This window comes from Protomyctophum bolini, assembly GCF_963924005.1.
Source record: "Protomyctophum bolini genome assembly, contig: SCAFFOLD_58, whole genome shotgun sequence".
Taxonomy (NCBI): Eukaryota; Metazoa; Chordata; class Actinopteri; order Myctophiformes; family Myctophidae; genus Protomyctophum; species Protomyctophum bolini.
The window spans coordinates 103894-131864 of record NW_027665538.1 but is presented as its reverse complement, the minus strand read 5'-3'; the positions used below and the strand labels follow the sequence as shown (position 1 = coordinate 131864).

The following is a 27971-nucleotide window of genomic DNA, read 5'->3' as shown; positions in this document are numbered from 1 at the left end:
TACGATAAAAAACGTGGTTATAAGAGCGAGTTAAGAAATTGTGTTTGTGATGAAAAAATTGCTGACTCATTCAGGCAGTTAACATGGCGTCTTATGACACATTATGATGGTACACCTGTCGCTTTCAGGGCTGTAGTTCACATACCGTATGAATCTGGGCTGTGGTTGTGACATTGGGGGAAAGAGGACGAGTGAGGCTACAGAATTACCGAAACCCATGTGTGTAAAGTTAATATTTTGGCCGTGAGGACGATTTGTTCGGAGAATTTCGCTACAGTTTTGACACTGGCTGCTCACTCTGACCCGGTCTCTCTCTGGGCGTGCGACACTCTAAGTCGAGATTTTTGCTCAGACCACACACACTTTGAACTGCGATAGCGGGCAAACCGTGCAACGTATTCGAATTCCGTCTCAACCAGGACAAAGTCGATGGCCTCCTGTGCTGTTTGACGTTTAAATCGTGTGTCTACGTAACAGTGTGCAAGAGCAATGTGGCTCCAAAGTAACGTGTCGTTTTCTGTTTTTACCCGCGTTTCCCCATTGACTTTGCATGGGGCATTTTTCGCGTCGTTTATTGCGAATTACGTCGGCACGGTAACTCGAATCGGAAAGAAAAGCACAAGCACACCATTCCCGGCCGAGCCGCACGTTTCGATGTATATATTGTGGGGCTTTGGTAAACCGTGCGGCCGGCCATAGACGTCAAAGTTTCGTGTCTTGAATACGATTATTAAGTATTGGTTTCGGATTTCAACCTGTGTTTCTGCCATTGCATGGCAGGCACCCAGAATTATAGTATGATGTTAAGCCCGAAGCCCGCCAAAAGCCAGACAGAAAAAAATGAGAGAAAAAAAAGCAGCACTAAATTGCGGGCACAGCGGCGCCGTGTTTCAGTGTGAAAGTGAGAACGGAGATCAACGGATTTATCGAAATAAAGGATGTATGTAACTCACGTTAGAATAGGCTATTAATGTTCCATAACTTCCATTTCCAATCATTCTAATGGATTCCATACAGTGGTGGTGGTGACTGGTGAGTAAACAACAATAGCTGCTGCAGCTCCCTCCCTTAGTTTCCTCTGAAGTGAAGTTGCTTTACGTGTAGCGTTTAAGTTATATACTGTATCACCATGGATCGTTTGGTGACGTTGATTAATAATTAGGTTTTATTCATCGCAGCCAGCTGGGTTAGCGAGACTCAGTGCAACATGACGAAAACCTTCTGACGCTTCTTCAGCTGTGATAATCCGATTGATTTTATAAAATATTTAAGCATATGGCAACTTGGCAAGTTAACTGGTGGTAGTAGCTCATTGGTGCGCAAACCAGAGGGAAACCAGCGGTAGCAAGGCAAGCAAGCAAGTCTCACACCGTTCACTGTTCTCTCTACTGTACTGCCTGTGTGCAGTGCAGGACTGTGGGGCAGGCTGCATGCTGCTCTGGCCTCGTACACACATGCCGGACGGACATGATCTGTTCTGTCTGTGTTTCATGGCCGCCTCAGGCTCAATGCTTTGAGCCTGATGTGTGTACGAGGCCTCTGAGTCTGAAATGCCAGTGCGATGCGACCCCCGTCTCCAGTCCTCCTCCTGTCACAAGTGAATCGCCTAGCGCAGCCCTCTTCATAATAAATACATGTATACACAATCACATTACACAAATAACAGAATTGCTATTTTCATTATAATAACACTCTTTTAAAAAATGAAAGAAAAAAATAACAAAATCGCGGAAAAACACAGAGCCCGAGGCTCGGCCCGGGCTTGGGGCAGAGTTTGAGAACTTTAACGTGGCTATGATTCAGGACGCCTATCTGCTTAATTGTAGTTATATGAACGTCGTAGAAAAGCACATCTCTGGCGCTTATAACAAACCAAACCGTTTGAAAATCGGTTGGAAATTTGAGCAAGTTATGGTTATTTTAAAGTACATGCCCCATAGACACAATGTTATGGTTATTTAAAAGTACATGCCCCATAGACACAATGTTATGGTTATTTAAAAGTACATGCCCCATAGACACAATGTTAGAAAAGTACATGCCCCATAGACACAATGTTATGCTGCCCGGAGGTAAGATGGCCGCCACGTAGCAACGTCGCTCTCCATTGGCCAGAGCGCGGGTGATGAGCCATCTAGCCTTCTTATATATATATCTATGAAAACATATCATATGCTGTCACTGTTTCCTCATTTATCGCCGATATCGCCTTTTCACGCCCGTTTTTCATATGGCGCTCGGCGCCAACATCGCCTTTTCACCGCTTTATCATATAAAGCGATTGCGGTTCACGGACTGTACTGAGAAAACGGCGAGGGGAAATCGTTATTTTAAATGGGACTCGATGGGATTCGCACGCACATTTTTCCCTGGTGCGAATCCGTTGAAGCAAAACCGGTTCATATCGATAACGTTAACGATGACATGAATTCCGACAAAGGCAGACAATGGTTGGATTTTAATTGACGGAATACTTCGTCAAAGGGCATTTATTCACCCCCCCCCCGGTAGAACACAGCAGAGATCACTGATGTAGGGATGACCAAATGGAAAGATTGTATTAACCGGTTACCGCCAGGACTTGCCGGATAATTAACCGTTATCCGTTAAGAAAAGAAAATCGCTATTTTACCCATTAAAAATAGACAAATACAGTTTTTTTTCATAATACAATGTGCACTATTAACCATTAAACATAACAATATTACAACGAGGAAGAAGAAGAATTACACACATTGTTTTCCATAAGAAATATGGTGTTTATTTTAGAAGTGAAACGGGAGGATTAAATACAATCATCATGCCGGTCACGCGGCCTGCTGTCAATCAGTGCACTATAGTGCGTAGGCTACAGTATACGCATATCGCGGACCGGTCAGGAAGGATTAGGAATAGCCTATATAGGCTAATATACAATAGGCCTACTAAATAAGCATTGGCCTACACAAAACAATAAATTAAATCGGCAAGTTCTGTGCTTTTCAACAAAAGTAGAAACACATGCATTGCACATTGAGCAGCGCAAGGCCACAGGCCCACAGCCACTTGAGGCCAATTACAGAACATCAACTCCCAGTCCCATGTAAACATGACACGCTAAAATAAATAAAACTAATATAAAATAATTGAACAAGTTGCAACGGTTGAAGGGTATATAATAATTAACAGCAAAACATTGTCAAACGAAAATATATATTAATCAGTATGACTGTGAGAGGAAATTGGAATACTTGAGTGGATAATAAAATAAACAGGGCAGGCCTGCTCTGTGCCTATAGCGGCCTTTAGGCTTTGAGTTTGACGCTCTGGGGCCATAGGCCAATAGCCACTGCCAGCCGCAGTAGCACATTAACAAAATAAAATAAAGACCAGGCCTACCTTATTAGCAGCATCACAGTGTCCCAATTGTTTAACGGTTTTTATTTAAAAAAATCTACATATGCTCACACATGCTCAGGGGTTAACCTTGTGCGCAGTCTATTGACTACAAGACCCGCTTCAGAGAACACCCTCTCGGATGGAACCGAGGGTTCCAGGGATGCAAAGGTAACGCCTCGCTAATATGGCCAGCCTCGGAAAGCGGGCCTGGTTTGCTTTCCACCATTGAAGTGGGTTACTTTCCAATGTGGGGGGACAGTCTCTCATGTAGTTGTCCACTTCTGTCCTCTCCTAGGAGCTGACGCATGGCACTTTCCTTCTCCACTTCAGCAGCAGCAGCAGCCATCGGCTCGTCCTCACGATCCTCCTCCTCACGATCCTCCTCCTTTTCATCAGTTGCAGGGCCAATCTCTGCGACACCTTTAATTGATTGAATACTTTATTATATTTGAACAGTTTGCAAATAGTGCCTGTCACTGTGTACTGCAGTACGAACTACAAATTATAAAATGGTGGTGGTGCTAAAGGGATAACACAAAAAGTAATTAAAGTATACAAAAGAAATACAATAAATGTCAATAATATTCACCTTCATCATCGGCCTGTTGATTCGAATTCTCCAATTGTACGTTAACGCAGATTTCTTTCAGCTTGGCTGTCGCAGCGTCTCTCTGCCTTGGTGTGAAGGAAGGCAGGTGTTTATGGCGAGGGTCAAAGGTGGTGGCGATCAGGGCTGGTTTTGAGACTAAGTCAGCCGTGTCAACTGACATGCAATCCTGCAGGGATTTTTTTTTACCTTGGCCTTGAACTCTGCCACTTTTGGGGTGTCATTTGTGGAGCTCACTAGGTGTTTGTTCAGGAGGCTGAAGGTGATGGGGTAAATGTTTGAAATGGACACCTCTGATTCTGTTGACATAACGGTGGTCACAGTTTTCAACTTCTTTAAAACAGGTAGGACATCTTCAATAATTTGCCAGTGTTCATCTTTTAGCTCAAGGGTTCTGGCATCCTGCAGCTTTGTTACTGTTCGGTCGGATAGAACAGCGGTGACACACCACCGCTGCCCATGAAGTCTCTCGGACATATCATACACAGAGTTCTGGTTTTGCATGACTGGATGAGCGAATGTTTAGGTTTGTTCATCGAGTGTTGTTTTTCGAACGCGAATGCGAATGCGAACGAAAAATATCTTCTACATCCTGACAGTTTTCTGAAAAAGCTATGTTCATGTCAGTGGTTCTTCGATTTTTCAAAAATAGCAGACCTACAAGCTCGTAGCGCGCGCTATGAGCTTGTAGATCTGCTATTTTTCAATAGCTAAAGCATAACATAATGCTAACACCAAAAGGGGTTCCCGCCCAAAATGGGTTTAAAAAGCCTGGGTACCGAGGCTATCCCACCTCTAGTAGGCACTGTGAACTCTGATGGTGTCGACAAGCTGAGCTGCTGATTTCAAACTATGCGTGCGTGCGTGCATGTGAGCGTACCCGCTGTCCGTGAACAGGAACTCCAGGTGTGTCATGTAGACCTCCCACAGAGGAATGTTGTAGCGTTGGGCGAGAGACAACGAGATCCTGTACACGCTGTCATCTAGGGTCCTGCACACACACACACACACAAACACACGCAAACACACACACACACACACACACACACACACACGTTAACCATTTATTTATGTCCACACAAAGGAGATGCATACAAGGACACAAATTGTAAAGGCGCAGTAGAGTTACACTTACAAAATCATGGCATGTGTTACAATGGGCATGTCACTCACAGCATATATCTATGGGTATAAGTAGCAGCGTCTCCGCCATATATGATGGCTGCCGATAATAGCAGAGACACCACAATACTCTGCCAGCCTGTTTGCCTCCTTTTTGGGCATCCCGAGTTGTTGGAACCTTCTAACAACCACTCCAGTCTGTGGGTATAATGCCCTAGGCTGCCGAATATACAAACACATAGTCTGCACCTACAGCCCAGCTCTGAGATGGTATTCAGAAGTGGTTGGTATTTAATGACCTTGGTCATAAAGGCTTCCTCTAGGCTAGTGTCAAAGGCGCAGGCCATCTCTAATACAGACACGTCCCTGACTCTTCATCGACCACAACATCATCTGGTGTATTAGCTGTCAAATATGTAAATTATGTCTGGGTTATCACAGAGTTGGAGCATGGATGGAATGACCATGGAATCATGTTTGTACATTCTCACTGAAGATGTATGTTTTGATATGTCCTTTGCTATGAGTTCCACTATTCTATCATGGCGTGCTATTGTATAGTACATTCCTTTGTATGCATGACAGCCGTTCAAGATGTGCGACAGTGTTTCAGTGATCTGTTCTATGGTGTGGGGCAAGCAATGACGCACGCACGCGCACACGCACATACACACACGCGCACGCACACTTTACAATTTAGGCATTTAGGAGACGCTCTTAATCCAGAGTGATTTACAGTAAGCAAGAACACCATATGGAAATGCATCTAATACATAAAACATAGTCATCAACAATCTACTAACCTACCATCTGTTCAACCCATTCCCAGCCAAGGAACGACAGGTTACGTTTTAAGCACTATAACCCTCTGTGATCATGTTTTAGGGTGGAAAAAAATCACGGCACTCCATCTTTAATAACTCACTCTGCCAGGCCCATGTATTAGTTGTAGTTGACTATAATAACATTAATAACTCACTCTGCCAGGCCCATGTATTAGTTGTAGTTGACTATAATAACATTAATAACTCACTCTGCCAGGCCCATGTATTAGTTGTAGTTGACTATAATAACATTAATAACTCACTCTGCCAGGCCCATGTATTAGTTGTAGTTGACTATAATAACATTAATAACTCACTCTGCCAGGCCCATGTATTAGTTGTAGTTGACTATAATAACATTAATAACTCACTCTGCCAGGCCCATGTATTAGTTGTAGTTGACTATAATAACATTAATAACTCACTCTGCCAGGCCCATGTATTAGTTGTAGTTGACTATAATAACATTAATAACTCACTCCGCCAGGCCCAGGATGGTTTCTTTCTTGTAGTCGCTGTCAGAGCTGAATCGCGCCACGTGGACACCGCGGCCCAGCCCTCGCAGCACCTGGGCCTGCGTGAGATCCGTCAGGCGCTCGTTGTACGCACGCAGCTGGCCAATCAGCTTCTCCAGCTCCTCCGGCCAGTCGCAGTGCGCCGACACGTGCTGCGTGACCAATCGGATCAGAGCCTTGGGGTCGGCCTGTAAGGGAGACAGCGGGAGAAAACAAGCGCTAATGCTATTTGCCCCCCGAAATCGTCTTGGATGTCGTTTCTTTGCCCCCCTCGATTCAAGAAAGGAAGAGAAGCAAGCGCTCGATTGAGCAGTCCAAAATAATAAAGTGACGGGTGCACGGTTCAGATAGATATTACAGTTCATAGAAAATAATACCAGCACTCACGATGTTATATCCAAAAGGATTCTTATTTATTTTTAGTTTCTGCCCCAGCATAATCCCAGAATAATATGAGAGAGAGATGGGTGCACTCGGGACACCCAGGTTCCCATTATTGTTCATATTTACGCTGAGGAATACCTGTTGTTTTGCTGCTGGGAGAAATGAAAAATAAAGAAGAATCATAACATTTGAGTGCTGGTATTCTTTTCTATGAACTGCCCCTCACTTCACACAGGTGTGTTTTTATATTTATTGATTGCGTTTCATAATGCTGTTCTGCACGCGTCTGTATCACTCCGGTTGCCGTGCGATGAAGTAAACAGGAAAAAAACAGCCCTTCCATTTAACTCGGATTCTTCTTCCAGGCTGCGTTTTTGATCAGAACAAGCTAGTTTTGACATCGGCTGTTGAAATGGTGAAATATGCCTTCCCGAAACGAAACGCAAAGCATCGAGCAATGTGGGACTAACCTCGCGTCACCAGGCTTTCCACCCCGGAGGAAAAATGTGGGACAGTTTTGCTGTGATTGTCAACAGCTCTGGTAAGAATGTCGGTGCTCTAAAATGCACTAATTAAATATTAGCCTATGCAAGTGTGCAACCCTCTTGAGAGGCGGTGTGCACGTCGCTCATAGAGAGCAGTCTCATGTCATGTTGAAGCATATGATATTGCAGAGAACATAACTATGGGTCCGGATCTATATCGGATCAGATCAGCCCGTTTTGGTCGGAACCAGTTCCAAACAGTCAAATCCTTCTCTGCGCCGCTTCGGACCGTATCCAAAACTTTCGGGGGCCGGTTCTGGGCGGGTGCGGCCAATTAGAATGTTGTTCGGATCCGTAGCGGTTCGGTTCTGAAATCACCGGTCACGTTTCGGACCGGGTCCAATTGTATGGACGGACGGACGGACGGACGGGCACACACACACACACACACACACACACACACACACACACACACACACACACACACACACACACACACACACACACACACACACACACACACACACGGCGCTGACCTGGTAGAGGGTGTGAGTGTCGTCATTGAAGCAGGGCAGCAGGTGTGTGTAGATGTGCAGACAATAATAGTATGCAGCCAACTGGAGGGAGATGGCAGAGTGACTCTGCTTCTCAAAACACCTGTTAGCATCCACCACCTGCAGAGAGAGAGAGAGAGAGAGAGAGAGAGAGAGAGAGAGAGAGAGAGAGAGAGAGAGAGAGAGAGAGAGAGAGAGTATGAGGGGAGGGGAACATGTTCGTACCACCCTCTGTTATAACTACACTTCAATGGTTACTGGACTATAGGGTTGGGGAATGGAAATGAGAATAATGCTCTTGATGACCCTGATGTCCTCCTCCCTGTAAGAAAGAAGGTCCAGAGAGTGGGAGTGTTTGTGGATTATGGGGAGGGTCTGCTGGTCTCCTTTCATGATGTGGAGGCCAGAGTTCACCTCTACTCTTTCACTGGCTGCACCTTCACTGAGAAACTATATCCATACTTCAGTTCCAGTCTTCATTATGCCCGTTTGTTCTGGCACGGGAGGCTGTGGCCGCCCCAAGATAGACGGAATATGTGTGTGTGTGTGTGTGTGTGTGTGTGTGTGTGTGTGTGTGTGTGTGTGTGTGTGTGTGACTGTGTGTGTGTGTGTGTGTGTGTGTGTGTCCAACCTGTGGCAGGGCCAGTAAGTAGGCCAGTGCCAGCGTCATGTCCCTGGGAAACGCATCATTGGCCAACTGCAACAAAACTGAGAGAGACACAGAGAGAGAGGTAAATATGCAGCTATTTAAAGAGCGTTGAATACATATAACTGTGTGTCTGCCTGTGTGTGTGTGTGTGTGTGTGTGTGTGTGTGTGTGTGTGTGTGTGTGTGTGTGTGTGCGAGTACCCTCGGTAGCAGGGAACGGTGCCTGTCCTTCAGTCTTGGTCTCGGCCAGCTTGCCAGTTCTCAGCAGAACCTCGGCGAAGTTCTCCTGAGGCACCGTGCTGAAGGACCCGTACACGTCCTGACTCTGAAATATATACGTATACATATATAAATACATACACGTCCTGACTCTGAAATGAAAATGGTCAATAAGATCCCGGCTCTATAAGCCTGATCGTTAAGGTGCTCGTTATCAATGAATCCATTCTGGGCGGGAACCCCTTTTGGTGTTTTAAGTATTATGTTATAGCCTATATTTAGCTATTGAAAAATAGCAGATCTACATTACAAGCTCGTAGCGCGGCACCGAGTGTCTCGATACGAGCTCTGCGATCGGCGATTTTATTTTTATCGTGAAAATGTGGCGCAAATCTTTGAATAATATATTATTTCAGAGCGAACTCAAATCTTTGCTTCTGGGGGTGGTCCCTGGAACATCATATTTTCAGATGGGGGTCGGCGGCCAATTACATGTTAGGATGTAACTGTTAGGATTTAGAAGACATTTGTAGAATCGTCCTTAGGCTTTAAATGGGTTCAAAAGTAAAGTAACAAGCTCCGTCGCTACTCACCTGGTCGACATAGGGATCATCCACCAGGTCCTGGTAGAAAGGGCTGCAGCCCTGCCTCTCTAGGCTGGCGTTGGGCACCGCCCCTTCCGGGTTTCCATCAGAGTCGCCGCTGGTACCCTGAGGAGACGCGAAGAGCATGGGACGGGATATGCAGCCCATTCAGGACGGGAACCCCTTGTTGGTGTTTTATGCATTATGTTATACTTTAGCTTGGGTGGATGTATGTAGTATGCGCTGTCACGGCCAGAAAGAAAATCTGAATTAACGGGTGCAGTACTTAGTTTAGGCAGTTTTTGGTTTAGACTAGTCATTGTTGGTTAGACCAGTCATTAGTCCTACAACTACAACCTATCTCAAACCCTCACCCTAAACCTAACCTTAAAGATGGAGTGCCGTGATTTTTTTCCACCCTTAAACATGATCAGGTGTTATTGTTATATAAGGAGGTATATTTTTTTCAAAAAAAGTGTACAGTATTTGTTAAAATTATGGTTTTATGTGGACACACCCACCAGTTCATTAGGTATGCGTGAGTTTAACCTTATCACCACCCACCTAATCCAGTCCCTCCGCCTTTTAGACCACCAACTTGTCCTAGTCCCCCCTCCTTATAAAAGGACAGCCCATGGCTCCGCCCTTTTGTTTACAAAAAGACAAATTGGTGTCTGTAATGTAACAGAAACTCATGTTTTTGTGAATGTTAGAAGTGAACACTTCCCATATTTCTGATATCATATATCGGATAAGCACCATTATGCACTTATACTGCCACCATCCATGTATAGGCCTATAATCCACGCATCCATACCATATCAGATCTGTTTTTTCTCATTTTTTTTTAATCATTTATGTATTTCCTACAATTATATTGACCCTATTGTTACAATCAGCTCAGCTCATCATCCAATTAAATCATAGTTTAACAGCAGAAACAATTAGTTTGATAGATCATTTAGCATGAATAATTTGCCAATATATTGTAGGCTATTGATTTCCTCCAGCTAAGCACCCTGGCATTGGAACTGTCCTTTATTGATTTAAAGAAACAAGCAACCAAAATAAGTCACATAAATTGCCTTGAATATTTATGAAAACGTTTCAACAACACCAATCCTTTTAACAACATATTAATCTGAGGGTCCTTCACATGAACCAAGTCAAGTCAACCACATCTCCCCTGAAAGTTACTTATATGAAAACAAGCCCAAGTCGCTTAGTAATAGCCAGACATGGCAACATGACTTCCAGCGCGACACAACAGATACTTCTAATTCTTGACTTTACAGCATTGTATAAGTATTAGGACCTACATATTGACTACAACAGCCAACAAGAATGCACACTGTGACACTATACTCTGTATCAAAGCCCGACCACTGCGATTATAAAAGAAAAAACCTACTCCTTGAGAACAGCAAGAGCAACTATACAGCAGAGCAGTATAGGCTAGCCTATAAGGCTGGTTTGTTGTGGTTTCCTTGATTAATCCTGTGGACCTGACGTGAACATTTACTTGCTTCCAATCTAACGAAAAACAGCCTGCTCTGCTGTGAACTGGTAATGTGTGAAATTACCGTTAGAAAAGCTGCCACACAGTTAGGCACAGAGCAGCAAACTGGCTGCGCCATTCAGTTCACATGTGTGTATGTGGCAGGCAGCTCCGCTCACAGAGGTTGTCGTATTTAAAAAATATATATAGAGGGGGAGGTGCGTGTGTGCGTCACACTATCAGTGTTTATATCATTGGCCTGTCAAGGGTTCAGCCTAACCCTAAATAAAACCCTAAATACAAAGTTATTACACTATTGCACATAAACACGACTCCAGGGTGTCTAATGAAGTACTGTCACCTCATAGACACATGACAAACTGGAAAAATACAAAAATTGTGGCACTCCATCTTTAACCCATGTCTAACCAATGACTAAACTAAGTATTCACCCCGAATGAACTTGATTTAAAGTACAAATATGTGGGTGCAGTACCAAAATGTACTTCAAGTACCACAAGTAGAAAGTACATTATGCAGATTGCAGAATGTCCCTGTTCACAAGTTTTCATTTGTATAAAGAAACTAGAATCTTAGTTACGTTGCAGCGCAATGGGAAGAAGGAAATTGCGGGATTTGACAGACTCCACTTCATGTTTCAGCTGTGTTTTTAAACCCAGTATTGTGCCCTTCACATGTATTAACGGATGGGTATTATTATTTGTTGTTTTTTGGGTCAAACCCCTCAATACCCCTTCAATGCATAGAAAACTGCATTTTGGCACAGTATACCTACAATGCAAACACAACAGGTCTTACAAAGCATTAGTCCAAATGTCTCTTGCAATGTGCAATGTCTTCTTCTGAAGATAACAGATATATGATAACTAATTTCACATCAAAGCAAATCAAATAACATTAAATAGCCTCACATTAAACAGCGTTGTACTGTTTTGGTTTACTTACAATAAATTACTGTTTTTGGATACATTAGTTAGCACCGTATATGTTTTGGGGGACCTTGACTGATTTATACTAGGCCTACAATCTTTTGGATTGCAGTGACCCCACATTGTTTCTTCGGGAACAATATTTGTAGTTACAATGAGGGCTACATGAGCCGAAGGGAGAGAAACACTTCGTCTCTCTCCAGTCCGTGCGTATGGCACGGTGGTGGATGAATAACAACGGATCAACGGAACTGACTGACATAAACACACCGTTACAATTCAGAGGCACTTCATTAAGAAAACTCAACTAATAACGCTTGCGTGTGTTGATCTGCCCGATGCTGACGTTAGTATACAGTATAATGGTTTAGAATTTAGATTGTTTTCTTCTTGGACATGCGTTTGTGGGCACAGTGGCAGGGGGTGGAAAGCCGATTTGAAAAGCTGATTTGTCCCATGGTGTGCACTGCGCAACTGTGCATGGGAGTAAAACATGCTGAAATCAAACTACACATGCACGCGCACACACACACACACACACACACACACACACACACACACACACACACACACACACACACACACACACACACACACACACACACACACACACACACACACACACACACACACACACACTCAGTCAGCACAGTTCAAGTCCCCCTCCCTCGTAACCTCCACTTGCTCGATGCGAGCCAAAAATCGTCCGTACGTCCGTGTCTGCACTGCAGTGACACTGATGCAAGGTTACTATGAGACCGTGGTGGGACTGGGAAATAAATAATGCGCGGAATAACTTGGCATCCGACTGCGCGCGTTGTGGCGACGGAGAATTGTGTAGCTTAGTGCGTGTGGTGTAGCCGAATTGGGGGTTGAGAACATGAGGGGGATGTTGCACAGCAATCGGTGCCCCCTACATTAAGCTGTGTCCTTCCCAACATGCAGTGCGGGGGCTGTGGGGACGCTAGGTGTGTGTTTTGGGGTAAATGTATTAAATGTGGGTATTTCGCACGGTAAGTCTGCGCGGCAGAACCGGCGCGCACATTGCTGCGGGTGCGGAGGGCGTTTTCTCGCGAGGTCCCGGGAGGCTTGTGATCGTGTCCATGGAAGTCGGCAGCAGTGACGCCAAACAGCAATCCGGGCCCGAGCTTGTACAAGTATATAAATTCTTTTGAAAATAGCAGATTTAGAAAATGTTTCGGATGAAAAAAGTGAAAAAAAAAAAAACAAGAGATATTTAGGAAAAGTCATGGAAGGGGGAACCTTTTGTGAGCTTCACTGGGCAAAGACAATCAACTTTAAAATCTCAAAATGGGTCAGAAAGACCTCCCAGATCTTATCAGTATAAGATGGCGGCGGCGGTGGTGGTGGTAGTGTGTAGGGCATGCAGGTTCCCTGTCTGTGTGGCGCGTTCTTACGGTCAGCGGGCGGAGGTAGCTGAGAGAGTCTTTCCACCAGCGGTGGTCCGTGACGGCGCTCAGCACGGCCTTGGTGGTCAGTCCGGTGGTGGACAGCACCTCCATGGTCTTGGTGGTGGTCTTGTGGAGCAGGACCCCCGCTGCTCCCACGGGGGAGGCCCGACGGGGAGCACTGGTCTGGGGGGGCAGGGGACCAGGAGGACGGGCGTGGGGTGGGGAAAGGAGAGAGTGAAATTAACACGCGTTTTTAAAACAAGTTGACTGCCACCTGGTGGGCGCAGAGCCAAATCGCAGACTGCCGCCGCCGGTTGTAATGTGACACAACGCTGAATTCACATCCAGTTTGGCCATAAATAAATAGGATCAATGCTATAGCGAGCTAAAATAAAGCCATCCTTGCTCTAGAAAGCGCCAATGTTCCAATCGGGATCACCGGATAATCAGCAAAGACCTCCGAACATTGCACGTTTTATCCAAACCATGTAGAGCTCATTAGATTTTGAGTTATTCAGCTTTTTAGAACTTTAGTCAGCCTGTATAATATATATATGAAAAAATAAATAAATCAGCGATCGGGTTTGATATCAATAATAATGCTTAATTGGAGTAACGTTCTGTCATGAGCAGTTCATTTGTTAATATGCTTTAAGTCAAACGGGGTTTCCATCGGACAGAGTGGGATAGGTGACACATTTTGATGACGTCATCGCACTGGCATGGCAAAGGATTCTGGGAAACTGAGGCCGAATGCATTACAATGGCGGCGGCGGTGCCGCGCAGCGTGTGCATTCCTTCTCCGCTCGGTTGTTGTGATCTTTGGAATATTTTCCAACTCTAACGACAAGCGACGACGCGATTTTAACCCATTTTGGGCTCCCTTTTGGTGTTTTAAACATTATGTCATAACTTAGCTATTGAAAAATAGCAGATCTACAAGCTCGTAGCGTGCCACTCGAGCTTGCTATTTTTTAAAAATCGTGAAAAATGTGGCACAAATCTTTCAATGTATATTCTTTCAGAGCCAACGTTTTAAACTCAAATCTTTGCTTCTGAGGGGTTCCTGGAATAACATATTTTCAGATGGGGGGGGGGGTGGCCAATTACATATCATTTTTGGGGTCCTTGACATGAAATATTATTCACCACTGATACAGAAACGAGGTATTTCGGAAAACTGTCAGAATTTTGAAGATTTTTTTTATTTATTTCGACGTCAGGCCTAAATGGGTTAAAATGGATATTCATGACGAGTGGTGGAGGGCAGGGAGGTCTGGAACATGACTGTTTAGTCACGGCATTAGAAACTGTTAACAGGCCATAAATTGATTCACCCTACCGCTCCCGTTCTAAGCTGCGGTGGGACTTGGGGGGGGGGTGGGGGGGGTTCTCGTTGGGTTGCAAACAATATGAAAAAATTCAACTGTACTAGTCAGTATAGGGGATATAATAACATCCGGAAAGGGAGGGAACAAAGCAGGCAGGAGAGGTAGTGGAACAACCCTGAACGTAACATTTACACCTCATCAGATATATCACAAAACACGCTGGAAAATAACACTGCACACGCACGCACGGGCACGCACACACACACACACACACACACACACACACACACACACACACCTGGGCGTGGTCTTCCTCCGGTCCTCTGTGGGGGTCCGTGGGGTCAATCATCTGGTAGTTGACCACCTGGTACAACACCTGGAGCAGAGAAACACCAGAGTATACATTTAACCCTCAAATAACATAACCATTATATTGAGTGCATGCTTTGATGGTTACAGTTTTATAATCAGTTTTGATGAGTAAACCTTTGTGGAGATCTTCTCAGTGCCATTCAGGATGGAAAATGAAATCCATTTGGATTTGGGGAGAAGTAGTTTCATAAGGGGCTGGTATGTATTACTTGATATAAAGAGAACATAGTCTACACTCTAGTCTACACCTGCCTTCATTTCATCTGATTGTCTGTCTGGCAGGCACTTAACAAGCGATCGTTAACTGTGTCTGTTAGAGAGAGGGGCAGAGAAGAGTGGCTTTGCTCAACTTGATTTATACTTATATTCTCCACTCTGATGAAGGTACATGTTCGATATATCATGCAGCCTTACTTATTAGCCTATATTTTAACTATTAAAAAAAAAAAGAAAAACAAAAAAAACCTTTTTCTTTTCGATTTTCGATTATTTTGGGGACGGCAACACATAATCGAAAAATCGATTATTCGGCGGCATCCCTACCAAGAACCCTGAGTATCAGACCATCAACCAAGAACCCCGAGTATCAGTGGCTATGATCTGGGAGTCCTTGACACCAAAAACGTTTGGGAACCCCTGAAGTAGAGGGTACAATAGAGGGACCCCCAAACGTTAACTGTCATTCCTCAACCGTTTCGGACGCGGGGCGGAATCGGGGGGCCGGCACCCTGGTTGCGTTCCTGTGGGTCTGGACCTTTCCGAGTGACCGGTCCCCGATCTTCCGTGATCGGATCGCCCCTAATTTTAACCCTCAAACCACCATAAGAAACAATGGTGGACGGACGTACAGACATTTAGACAGACCTGTGTCTGGAGGTCGCTGGAGGCCCCCAGGAGCCCGTGGATGCTGTCGGGGGGGCAGTGGGTCAGGGCGAAGGCCAGCAGCTGTTGGCGAGCGGCCAGGTCAGCATAACCCTCACACTGTCCCAGAAGACTGCAGACCTCCCAGCCCGGGGAGTAACCTGGGGAGAACACGGAACCAAACTACCATCAGCACTGTCCCAGAAGACTGCACAACCTCCCAGCCCCGGGGCGTGACCTGTGAGCAGCGCGGCGCGTTGCGAGCTTGTAGAGCGGCTACTTTCAGCAAGTGTAAAAATCTGTCATTACGACGGCATCATGGCCTCCCAAAACACATTTTAGTCGACTAAATCAACTGTAAATGTGGTCGACTAAAATCTTATGACATTTAGTCGACTAAAACTAGACTAACACTGAAACATTCCATGGGTGACTAAAATGTCAAAGACTAAATGAAAACGTTTCAAGAGACAGTGACTAAAACTAAAATCTAAATTTGCTGCCAAAAACAACACTGCGGTCAGTTTCCATTCTCGAAGTGGCCTGCGCCTTTGATTCTAGCTTAGAAGAAGTCTTTATAACCAAAGTCATTGGATATGTATAGCGATCGAACCGTGTGCGTGTGTGTGCGTACCTGCGTGCATGAGGTCCTGACAGTGGATGTAAGACGCCTTGAAGTCCAGACACTGCAGAGCCTGCTCTGCCAGCAGGGTCAACACCTGACCTTTACGCTTCACCTCCTCATCTCCTGGAGAGAGAGAGAGAGAGAGAGAGAGAGAGAGAGAGAGAGAGAGAGAGAGAGAGAGAGAGAGAGAGAGAGAGAGAGAGAGAGAGAGAGAGGACAGACAGACAGACAGACAGACAGACAGACAGACAGACAGACAGACAGACAGACAGACAGACAGACAGACAGACAGACAGACAGACATAGTATATATTTATATATATATATATATATATATATTATATATTAGTATATATTTTTTAAGAGTGAAGAGAGCTTAGATTTCAGTGGCGAAGTGATGTCGGTGAGTTAAATGTAGGCCTATTATATGAAAACACTACTGTCCCATTGTGCAACTAAGCGAATTAAATGGAATAAAATTTGATTGTATATAGGCCTATATAATATAGGCCTACAAGGAGGTTAAATTTGGAGGCTATTGTGCAGTCAAAGTTACCAATACAAGCTAGTTAATTCAGCATTCTTTTATTGATCGGTCAGAACGGCATGGTAGGTCCGAGGCCTACCGTGCATGCGTGTGTGCGTGGCTGAGCAGGCTCTTTGATGTGAGTCAGAGATCAATGAACACACAGGAGAAGACATCGAGATCAAAACAAATACAGTATGAAGCCCTGAACCCCAAACTACTGGGCATACTGTGTGTGTGTGTGTGTGTGTGTGTGTGTGTGTGTGTGTGCTCGCGCGAGTGTGTGTGTGTGCGCGAGCTCGTGTACCTGCCACTCGGAGCAGTGCAGCCAGGTTGAGCAGCGTAGCGGACTGTCTGTAGGCCGTAGAACACTGAGAGATGCACTGCTCTACCACCGACACACGGTTCGACCGCAGGCGCACTGCATGGGAGAGAGACAGACAGACAGACAGACAGACAGACAGACAGACAGACAGACAGACAGACAGACAGACAGACAGACATGAAGAGAGCAAGCGTTGCATTTAAAAGCACTTCATTAAAACAAATCTGTGATCATTTTAGAGAACTTAATGTATGTAAAATAAAACAACACCATTAGACTACCAGTGGGCAGCACTTTTGAATGGATTCCAATGGCGTGTGCGGCTGTGCGCACACCCGTCCTTGTGCTGGGCGTGACGAAGGCGTTGCCTAGCAACCTGGACAGCACTACAGGTCTGTTTTTAGCTTTACACGTTTGATATTGATACAAAGCTTATAACCTGCGATTAACATTGCGGGTTTGGCATCCAAATTACATTGCATTACATTACATTAAATTAAATAAAAAAATAAAAAAATGGACCCTTGCGGTTCCATTTGTTTCATTTCACGCTCTCAAGAGTTACATTATTGTTAATCATCAGAATTACTTACATTACAAGAAGTCTACATAATTGGATAAACATAAATGATAAATTTGTTATTTTTTATCAACATTTGACTGTTCTCTCTCCTAAATGGTACCACATCAATAGTAATACAGCATGGAATTGTTTTGCATCTGAGAGGCTATGTCATGGTGGTCCGTGGCTCAAATGCAGAATAAATAATGGTCCTCGACATGAAGAGGATTGAAAACCACCGATTTACAGCAATGGCGTTTACGGGAAGAAAACCAGATATGGCATGTCTGTCTTTCTTTTCCCGTTCTTTCTCTTTTGTCTTGGCTGGTACCTTGCAGTGGCAGGATGCTGACACTGAAGTCCTCCAGCAGACAGAGGGCGCTGATGAGATCCAGTTCCTCCTGGATGGCTGGAGGACGATCTGTGATGAGCTGGAGACACGCCCTGATGCGCGCACACACACAACACACACACACACAGTACTGACTCAAAATGCAATTAAATTGTAAGTTACACAATGCTTACCCCATTTAGATCTGAGGCCGATTAAAACAAAAAGTATTCTAAATCTTAAAAGCAACCCTGGCTAATGAGACAAATATGCATTAAAACATTATACTTGCCCTCTACAACTAAAATAAAAACGCCTCAAATATTTATTTATGTCATAAATAAACAATCTTTCACTCTATAGAGCGCCGCAGTCCCCGCCCCCTTTCAGAAAAGCGAGTGGCCCAGGAAGTGGAAGCCCCATGCATTCTCCCATCGGCACTTTTAATATAATTCATTTAAAGACGGTTACGCCGCGGACAAAGCCAATTCGGATCGTGACGAATCATGACAATGAACACAATATTTTGGGACGATCAAATCATTAGAAAGAAGAAAAGAAAGTCAGGAGACAACACTATTTGTTATATTTTTCGTCTTATAAATTATTTGATCGGCCCAAAATATTGTGTTCATTGTCATGATTCGTCACGATCCGAATTGGCTTTGTCCGCGGCGTAACCGTCTTTAAATAAATTATATTAAAAGTGCCGATGGGCTTCCACTTCCTGGGCCACTCGCTTTTCTGAAAGGGGGCGGGACTGCGGCGCTCTATAGGGACTGCTCCTGTCGCGAGTCAATGATGTCATAGGTCCATGTGGTCTAGCCCTATGGAATGTACGGAATGCATACATACATTGTTTTTGTTTTGTTTCAAAGATTTGCACACATTTTCACGATTTTTTTTCCAAAATAGCAGATCCACAGCAGCACTTGCCACACTATGAGCTTGTAGATCTGCTATTGTTCAACAGCTAAAGTTGAAAAAAAAAAGTTTAAAATGAAAAAAAAAAAAAAAAAAACGATGGTGACACAGGTGCACTCCAGGTGTCAATGGATTCAATCAAGCATTCTCACCTGGCCAGATCCATGCATGGGTCCTTCAGTGCGGTGGAGGAGTTGAAGTATTCCCTGGCCGCCGCCAGCACCAGCTCTACGCTCCTGTCGTAGGACACTCTGAGAGACAGAGCTTTGCCCCGGAATGACACGCTGACCGGCACATCCTGGCCGACCTGGGAACAGTGATGGACACTTCATAGCATGTTACAGTACGTCCTGGCTGACCTGAGAACAGTGATGGAGACATTATAACATGCTACAGTACGTCCTGACTGACCTGGGATCAGTGATGGACCCTTTATAACGTGTTACAGTACGTCCTATTAGCTGACCTGGGATCAGTGATGGACACTTTATAACATGTTACAGTACGTCCTATTAGCTGACCTGGGAACAGTGATGGACCCTTTATAACGTGTTACAGTATGTCCTATTAGCTGACCTGGGATCAGTGATGGACACTTTATAACATGTTACAGTACGTCCTATTAGCTGACATGGGATCAGTGATGGACACTTTATAACATGGTACAGTACGTCCTGACTGACCTGGGATCAGTGATGGACACTTCATAGCATGTTACAGTACGTCCTGGCTGACCTGAGAACAGTGATGGAGACATCATAACATGCTACAGTACGTCCTGACTGACCTGGGATCAGTGATAGACACTTTATAACATGTTACAGTACGTCCTATTAGCTGACCTGGGAACAGTGATGGACCCTTTATAACGTGTTACAGTACGTCCTATTAGCTGACCTGGGATCAGTGATGGACACTTTATAACATGTTACAGTACGTCCTATTAGCTGACCTGGGATCAGTGATGGACCCTTTATAACGTGTTACAGTACGTCCTATTAGCTGACCTGGGATCAGTGATGGACACTTTATAACATGTTACAGTACGTCCTATTAGCTGACCTGGGATCAGTGATGGACACTTTATAACATGTTACAATATGTCCTATTAGCTGACCTGGGATCAGTGATGGACACTTTATAACATGTTACAGTACAGAAGAAAAAAAATACAACATCAACAATGCAAGTTGTTGCAATGCATGCCAGAGCAATGCCCTAACTTACCGTAACCGTGTCAATCAATCAATCAATCAATGAATAAATCAACATGTTATATGTTGTTCAAAAAAGTGCTATGGGGAATTATTCAGCAGATATGGCAGATTTTACTCTGAAAAGCCCCTCCCTTCCCTTACCTCACGCTGGTCACGCTAAAGTCTCTCTAGAGGCGTTAATATTCCAAAACGAGAAACGTCAGAAATGAAGACAGAAGATTCATTCATTCATTTGGAGCCGTAAACAAGGGAGTGAACGGCAGTGTGCGTGCACGAAACACCAAGGAGTACGCTGCAGAAGGAGAGGCCGACATATTTTTATCAATAGAAAAAAAGACCTTCGTTAGGACACGTGTAGCACTCCGTGGTTCCTCAGCATAATTAGTGCTAAATAGCTCTCTCTCTCTCTCTCTCTCTCTCTCTCTGGGACGGTCAGAGGCCGACGTACCTTTGAGCAGTGCATGAGCTGACCTGCCAGACGGATGTTTTCCACACGGCTGGAGCACAGCAGTGACTCCACAAACACCTGGAGCAACAGAGAGGAGAGTGTTAAACACAGCAGTGACTGCACAAACACCTGGAGCAACAGAGGAGAGTTTAATAAACACACAGCAGTGACTCCACAAACACCTGGAGCAACAGAGAGGAGAGTGTTAAACACAGCAGTGACTGCACAAACACCTGGAGCAACAGAGGAGAGTTTAATAAACACACAGCATTGACTCCACAAACACCTGGAGCAACAGAGAGGAGAGCTTTTAACCCATTTAGGCCCGACGTCAAAATAAAAAAAATTAGCTAGGCGGGAAATAGCTGTTTTCAATGCATGATAGTTCAGTTGGTGATACAAGCATGAAATTTGGCACAGATGTCCTTCATATGTCCCTAATCGATAATCAACCTCGGGCCACGCAGAATTCCAATTTTTTCAAGGTGGCCCGCCAGTTTTAAAAATGGCTGCAACTGTAAATACGTTTTGGACTATTAGCTAGGCGGGAATAGAGGTGATAGTTCAGTTGGTGATACAAGCATGAAATTTGGTACAGATTACCTTTATATGACCATAATTGATAATCAACCTCGGGCCACGCAAAATTCCTCCTTTTTCCAAGATGGCCGCCAGAAATTGCATAAATGTACATCTGCTCATGGTTAATCCACAGTTGGCGATACAAGCATGACATTTGGCACAGGTGACCTTTATATGACCATAATCGATAATCAACCACGGGCCACGCAAAGTTCCTCCATTTTCCAAGATGGCCGCCAGTTTGCAATTGGACAGCTAGGCGGGAATAGAGGTGATAGTTCAGTTGGTGATACAAGCATGAAATTTGGTACAGATGACCTTTATATGTCCCTAATCGATAATCAACCTCGGGCCACACAGAATTCCAATTTTTTCAAGGTGGCCTGCCAGTTTTAAAAATGGCTGCAACTGTAAATACGTTTAATAATACGTTATAATACTGTAAGACCTTGCTGGGGCTGTAAATATTTTATTTCCCCACAATTTGATATAAGAGAATATGTTCTGGAGGTATTTCTACCAAGTACAATTAGAAATATATATATTGGGTTCCAATATGGCGGCATTTTTTCAAATATGGCTGCCGGTATATTGCATAAATGTACTGTTCATGGTTAATGCACAGTTGGTGATATTTGATAAAATATCCCCAGTCTTTACCAAATTAGGTTCAACACCTGTTGCAGTAACCGATGAAGACATGCAAGTCCTTGAGGAGTTCGTAGTACTCATGTACGATAAAAGTAGTTCCTACAAGGAAGTGAATGAGGCACGACTGGACTTGTTTGCTAGAAAGCAGCGATTATATGATTGCATTCCACCAACAAGTGCCGCTCTAAAGGAACATGGCAAGAGAGCTGCATACCAAGCAGGACATATATGGGGTCAGTCACTCTTGTGCAGTCCTGTTTTGCCAAGTCCAATCCACTGGGGATGGCACCAGACGGACAGAACCTAGCTTCCACACTGGACAGATCTTCCAGCAGTGGCCAAATCATGCCAGGAGCTGACGCGATGTGGTTGTAAAAAGGAATGTTGTGGTCTGGGCTTATTTGCACACACCTCTGTGGTTGCAGTTGCTAGTACACTGGCCTGTCACTTGTCCAGCCACCATGTGTTTATAATGACTTGCCTGATTACAAAAAAAAGAAAAAAAGAAAAAAGAAGAAAAAAAGCACTAAGCTTTATGGGACGCAAGTTTGTGTATGGTGATATAATATTTAACATATGTCACCCTATTTGAACTTAGGTCATTCAAAATCATTCAAATCACTTTAAAATGTAAAAAAAAAAATGAATATACAGAAACCTCCCCGTGGTGCAGCCTGGGAAACACTGGTTGAATATACATTCAAGAGGACAGAATATGATACTGCCAGTAGGCCAATCTGTATACTTATTACTTATCTACTTACCTACTTTAAAATGTGCCATAAATGGATTCTGTGTATGGTAATTTACAAATGCATGTGGAATAACCATATAGGCCTATATTTCTGCAATTTCTCGGCAGCCATATTGAAAAACGTATAGATCCAATTGCAAACTGGCGGCCATCTTGAAAAATGCGTTGCCTAATGTTGATTATCAATTAGGGTGGTATAATGGTAATCTGTGCCAAATGTTATGCTTGTATCACCAACTGTGGATTAACCATGAGCAGATGTACATTTATGCAATTTCTCAGCAGACATATTGAAAAATATGCCGCCATATTGGAACCTAATGTTATTGTTTTATCTCACTTGGTAGAAATACCTCCAGGACATATCTTATACCAAAATTAGGGGAAATTGTAAGTTTTATAGACCCCGCAAATTGGTGTAGTCCAAAACGTATGTCCAATTGCAAACTGGCGGCCATCTTGGGAAATGGAGGAATTTTGCGTGGCCCGAGGTTGATTATCGATTATGGTCATGTAAAGGTCATCTGTACCAAATTTCATGCTTGTATCACCAACTGCACTATCACCTCTATTCCGGCCTAGCTGTCTAATTGCAAACTGGCGGCCATCTTGGAAAATGGAGGAATTTTGCGTGGCCCGTGGTTGATTATCGATTATGGTCATATAAAGGTCATCTGTGCCAAATTTCATGCTTGTATCGCCAACTGTGGATTAACCATGAGCAGATGTACATTTATGCAATTTCTCAGCAGCCATATTGAAAAATATGCCGCCATATTGGAACCTAATGTTATTGTTTTATCTCACTTGGTAGAAATACCTCCAGGACATATCTTATACCAAAATTAGGGGACATTTTAAGTTTTATAGGCCCCGCAAATTGGTGTAGTCCAAAACGTATAGGTCCAATTGCGGCCATCTTGGAAAATGGAGGAATTTTGCGTGGCCCGAGGTTGATTATCGATTATGGTCATGTAAAGGTCATCTGTACCAAATTTCATGCTTGTATCACAAACTGAACTATCACCTCTATTTCCCGCCTAGCTATATTCAAAGATTTTATGATTACAAAAAAATAGCAGACCTACAATCTCGTAGCGCGCCAGCTTCAATAGCTAAAGTATAACATAAATAATGCTTAGTTAAAACACCAAAAGGGGTTCCCGTCCAGAATGGGTTCACAGCATTGACTCCACAAACACCTGGAGCAACAGAGAGGAGATTTTGGAACCAGCACACATAATTTCCAGTAGAGCTCACATCAATCTGATTAGGGGTGGAAAATAAAATCGTGCCATATATTAATTGCGATGAGAACAAAATGTCAAAAGACTATTGTTTAATGTTAATTTTCAAATTCATTATTTTTGATTTATTATAATGAAATCTTTTTTTTTTTTTTTTTTTTTTAGTGTAACAAAATTGAAGTAAATTATTCTGTTTTCATTATGGATAGCAAGCCCTTTGTGTATTAGTTACACGGTGAAGGGGGGAATAAATCATGTATTGGGGATCATAGATGCATCTGTAATCGATTTAAAATCGAATGGTCAAGCATCTAGAGCAGTGGTTTTCAACCCTTAAAGGAGAATTCCATACTAAAAGGCTTTCTTACCTTTCTTTGTAGTTGTTACGTCCCCACCAAAGAGGTCCAGGTGTTATTGTGTGCAAAAGCTCCTTATTGGCTGTTTCCCCTACCATAAGCCCTAAATGAATTGCATTGAATTGAATGGGAATTGAATGGGGCTATGGGGTGTTGTGCTAATTCGCTTATTTCCATCGCTCAAAATTATAATTTCTTTGTATATATCCTCTCTTCATAATGTAAATAATATCCCAAGCGGCACACTTTACTACTTCTTTCGATGGAAATAAGCGAACTAGCATAACACCCCATAGCCCCATTCAATTCCCATTCAATGCAATGCAATTCATTGAGGGCTTATGGTTCATATCAATGCCCATTATTTATTCAGCATTTGAGCCACGGACCACAAAAAAGTAACATGGATGGCAATACAATTATTAAGCTGGGGACCACCTGGAACTCCCTCAGGCTGACCTCAATCATTCTTAACGGGAACCCCTTTCTGGTGTTTTAAGCATTATGTTATGCTGTAGCTATTGAAAGATAGCAGACCTACAAGCTCGTACGAGCTTGTAGGTCTGCAATTTTGGAAAAATCGTGAAAATGTGGTGCAAATCTTTATATATATATATTCTTTCAGAGCGAACGTTTTTAACTCATATATTTGCTTTTGGGGGGTCCCTGGAACTACATATTTTCAGATGGGGGTCTCGGCGGCCAAATACAGATCATTTCCTGGGGGTCCTTGACATGAAATATTGAGCACCACTGATATAGAAACATGAGGTATTTGACAAAACTGTTAGGATTTAGAAGACTGTTTTAAATGTCGACGTCAGGCCTCAATGGGTTAAACGGATGGATGTAAAACAGTGAGAGAGAGAGTGTGTGTGTGTGTACGTGTTGCGTTGCAGCGCCACCTGGTGGCAGGTCTCCGGCTGCAGGCAGGTGTAGACATTCTGCTGCATGTCCAACAGGTCCTGGAGAAGAGCTCTCCACACCGACTCACTGACGGGGGGATTTCTGGACGTGTATGCGCGCGCGCACACACACACACACACACACACACACACACACACACACACACAATCAGGGGTTGACACTAAGGTCTCAGTGTCACAGGTCATGTTCTGCTTGCCTAAAGGTCATTCCCACTTGCCCGAAAAGTCCGTTATAGAACGATTTATACTGAAAATGGCAGAATAAAATGGCAGGGAGGAACTAGCGGAGGAGAGATCACTTTATGTTTATTTATGTGGTTGCGCTCGGGTGTTGCGCTCTGAAAATAGCCGATCTACAAGCTAAAAACGTGATGTGTGTGTGTGTGTGTGTGTGTGTGTGTGTGTGTGCGTGCGTGCGTGTGTGTGTGTGTGCTTGTGTGCGTGTGTGCACATACTTGCGTCCGGTGTGGCGACACAGCTTGACCATCAGATGGTGAGCCTCCTCTTCACTGCTCTGACTGTTCCTCACGTAGGAGATGGCCTTCTGAAGACCATGCTTCTCTAGGACCTCTACCACACTGCAGCCAGCACACGCACACACACACACACACACACACACACACACACGATATCGTCAGTCAACACCATTGAGTATCACTTTATTATGAATTAACATTTTAAATTTAGATTTGCAGGCAGCAGCCTGAAGTAACTGTAGCTGTCCATGGTTCTGAAGTAACTGTAGCTGTCCATGGTCCTGAAGTAACTGTAGCTGTCCATGGTTACATAGTAACTGTAGCTGTCCATGGTCCTGAAGTAACTGTAGCTGTCCATGGTTCTATCTAGAGTAACTGTAGCTGTCCATGGCTCTATAGTAACTGTAGCTGTCCATGGTTCTAAATTGTCTAAACTAATATGTCTAGTGAATGTGTGTGTGTGTGTGCGTTACCTGAGATGTTTCTCCAGTTTGTCCACCTGGTCATGTAGCGTTGAGGTGATGTCTGTCTCTGGTCTGTAAGATGGCGCACACGATCACGCACGTGCACACGCACGCACGCACGCACGTGCACACGCACACGCACACACACACACACACACACACACACACACACACACACACACACACAGTCTATTATCTCTGAATATGCGTTGCTGTCCATGGTTTTGATCAGAACGGCAATGTCCTGTCCTCATTTCTGACTTAATCAAGCATCTCGTTTGGAATATAAACTCTTCTAAAGAGAGATCAGACTTGACAGCGCAATACCTCCCGGTGTTGCGGTACTCTAGTGCCTTTATTCTGAAAAAACTCTGACAGCATCATACTGTAGTACAATAAACGTAAGTGTTGAGTTCTTGATTCAACCGATTCTGATTCCATTAGATCAGTGTATCTTCTAATAACACATGAAAAAAAATACTTTCACAAAAAAAGACAATATTTGTTTCAACTGAAGGGCGCATGAGAGCGCTCATACGCATGCATCAGTGATGTGCACATGCAAATGACGCCTGTGTGTGTGTGTGCACTAGAGAGTGACATTTTGTCGGGATTCCCGTGGGTCACGTGATTCCCGCGGGAATCCTGTGGGATGGGATTAATTTTTTTATTAATCCCGTGATCGGGACGGGACGGGAATGAAAATCAACGGGAGCGTGCAGGATCGGGAATGCCATCTATCTAGAATCATAATGATCATTTTCAGGAAGGAAACAACGCTCGCCGCGGTGCTCAGGCTCACTGCTGGCTGCCTGCTGTAGCCAGGGGGGTGGAGCTGGGTGGACCGCAGTGTTTGTTTACAATAAAGTTTCAATAGTTGTCACTGTACAATACTTTAAAACAGTTGTCATGTTGCACACAATCAATTTGGTCATAGCAGCCGCTGAGCCGCCTGTAGCCTCTCCTCTCCAAGCAGCAGCCCACAGTGCCTGCACCGTGAGACCGCAGTGAGAACGCTATAGCATTGCAAGAAGCTAAGGCTTAGCTGCTAAGCTAACACAACACCAGCCATGGTGGTGGTGATGTTAGCTTAGCTTGCTGCTGCTTGGCTGTTCAACTTCACTTCATCTCTGCCTATAATTTCTTATTGTTACCCTGACACCGGAGCTGCAAAAACAGACAGATCTACAAGCTCTACAATCTCAACTATCAAACTCCAGCTAGTCCCACTCCTCTGAACTCCAGGCTGCATGAACAGTGCTCGAGCGCTCAGTTTTCTGCCCCCCTCAATGTCGCAAATCTTGCGCATTCACTTCAACGTCAATGGCTCTTCTGCACAGCGCAGCAATAGCTTTGCTTTGCGCTTGCGTTAGTCAAAACTAAAAGCGAGTGACAGTGAGACGAGCATGTCGACCGTAGCAGACCTATTTGGAATGATTAAATCCATTATTGGCCTGGAGAAAGTTACAGCCGCTCCGCCTCCTCCTCCTCCTCCTCCTCCCTGGCACGGTACAATTAGCCATGTGCTATATGACGTTTTGTTTACCCTGCGACAGGGACTGAGAGAAGGAAACAATGTCTTAAATAATAAAATAAAACATTAAATACCATGTTTGGGTTTATTCAACTAAGGTACTGTTACCATAGGCGTGGTGTGACTGACCAATGTTTTGTTTTTTAACTGACATACATTCCACCATAGCAAGGTATGTATAATATAAGGTATTATGTGTTGGGGCCTTTGAAGATTGTTGTTTAAATTGGATTAAGGCATTATATGCCGTATGGTATATATATAATATACCATTACATT

General features: G+C 44.0%; 1 protein-coding gene across 1 annotated transcript in view; it reads right to left on the bottom strand.

Annotated features, from left to right (window-relative positions):
- LOC308312251 (NBAS subunit of NRZ tethering complex-like) overlaps positions 1-27971 on the bottom strand; it is a 98141-nt gene that overhangs the window by 17285 nt on the left and 52885 nt on the right. The window contains 17 exon segments of the mRNA XM_080794629.1: positions 4866-4976; positions 6411-6634; positions 7852-7989; positions 8501-8577; positions 8719-8842; positions 9330-9446; positions 13187-13363; positions 14810-14887; positions 15748-15905; positions 16379-16492; positions 17203-17316; positions 18114-18226; positions 19190-19344; positions 20703-20780; positions 25198-25300; positions 25674-25796; positions 26168-26230. Coding sequence (XP_080650755.1) covers positions 4866-4976; positions 6411-6634; positions 7852-7989; positions 8501-8577; positions 8719-8842; positions 9330-9446; positions 13187-13363; positions 14810-14887; positions 15748-15905; positions 16379-16492; positions 17203-17316; positions 18114-18226; positions 19190-19344; positions 20703-20780; positions 25198-25300; positions 25674-25796; positions 26168-26230 — 2067 coding nt within the window.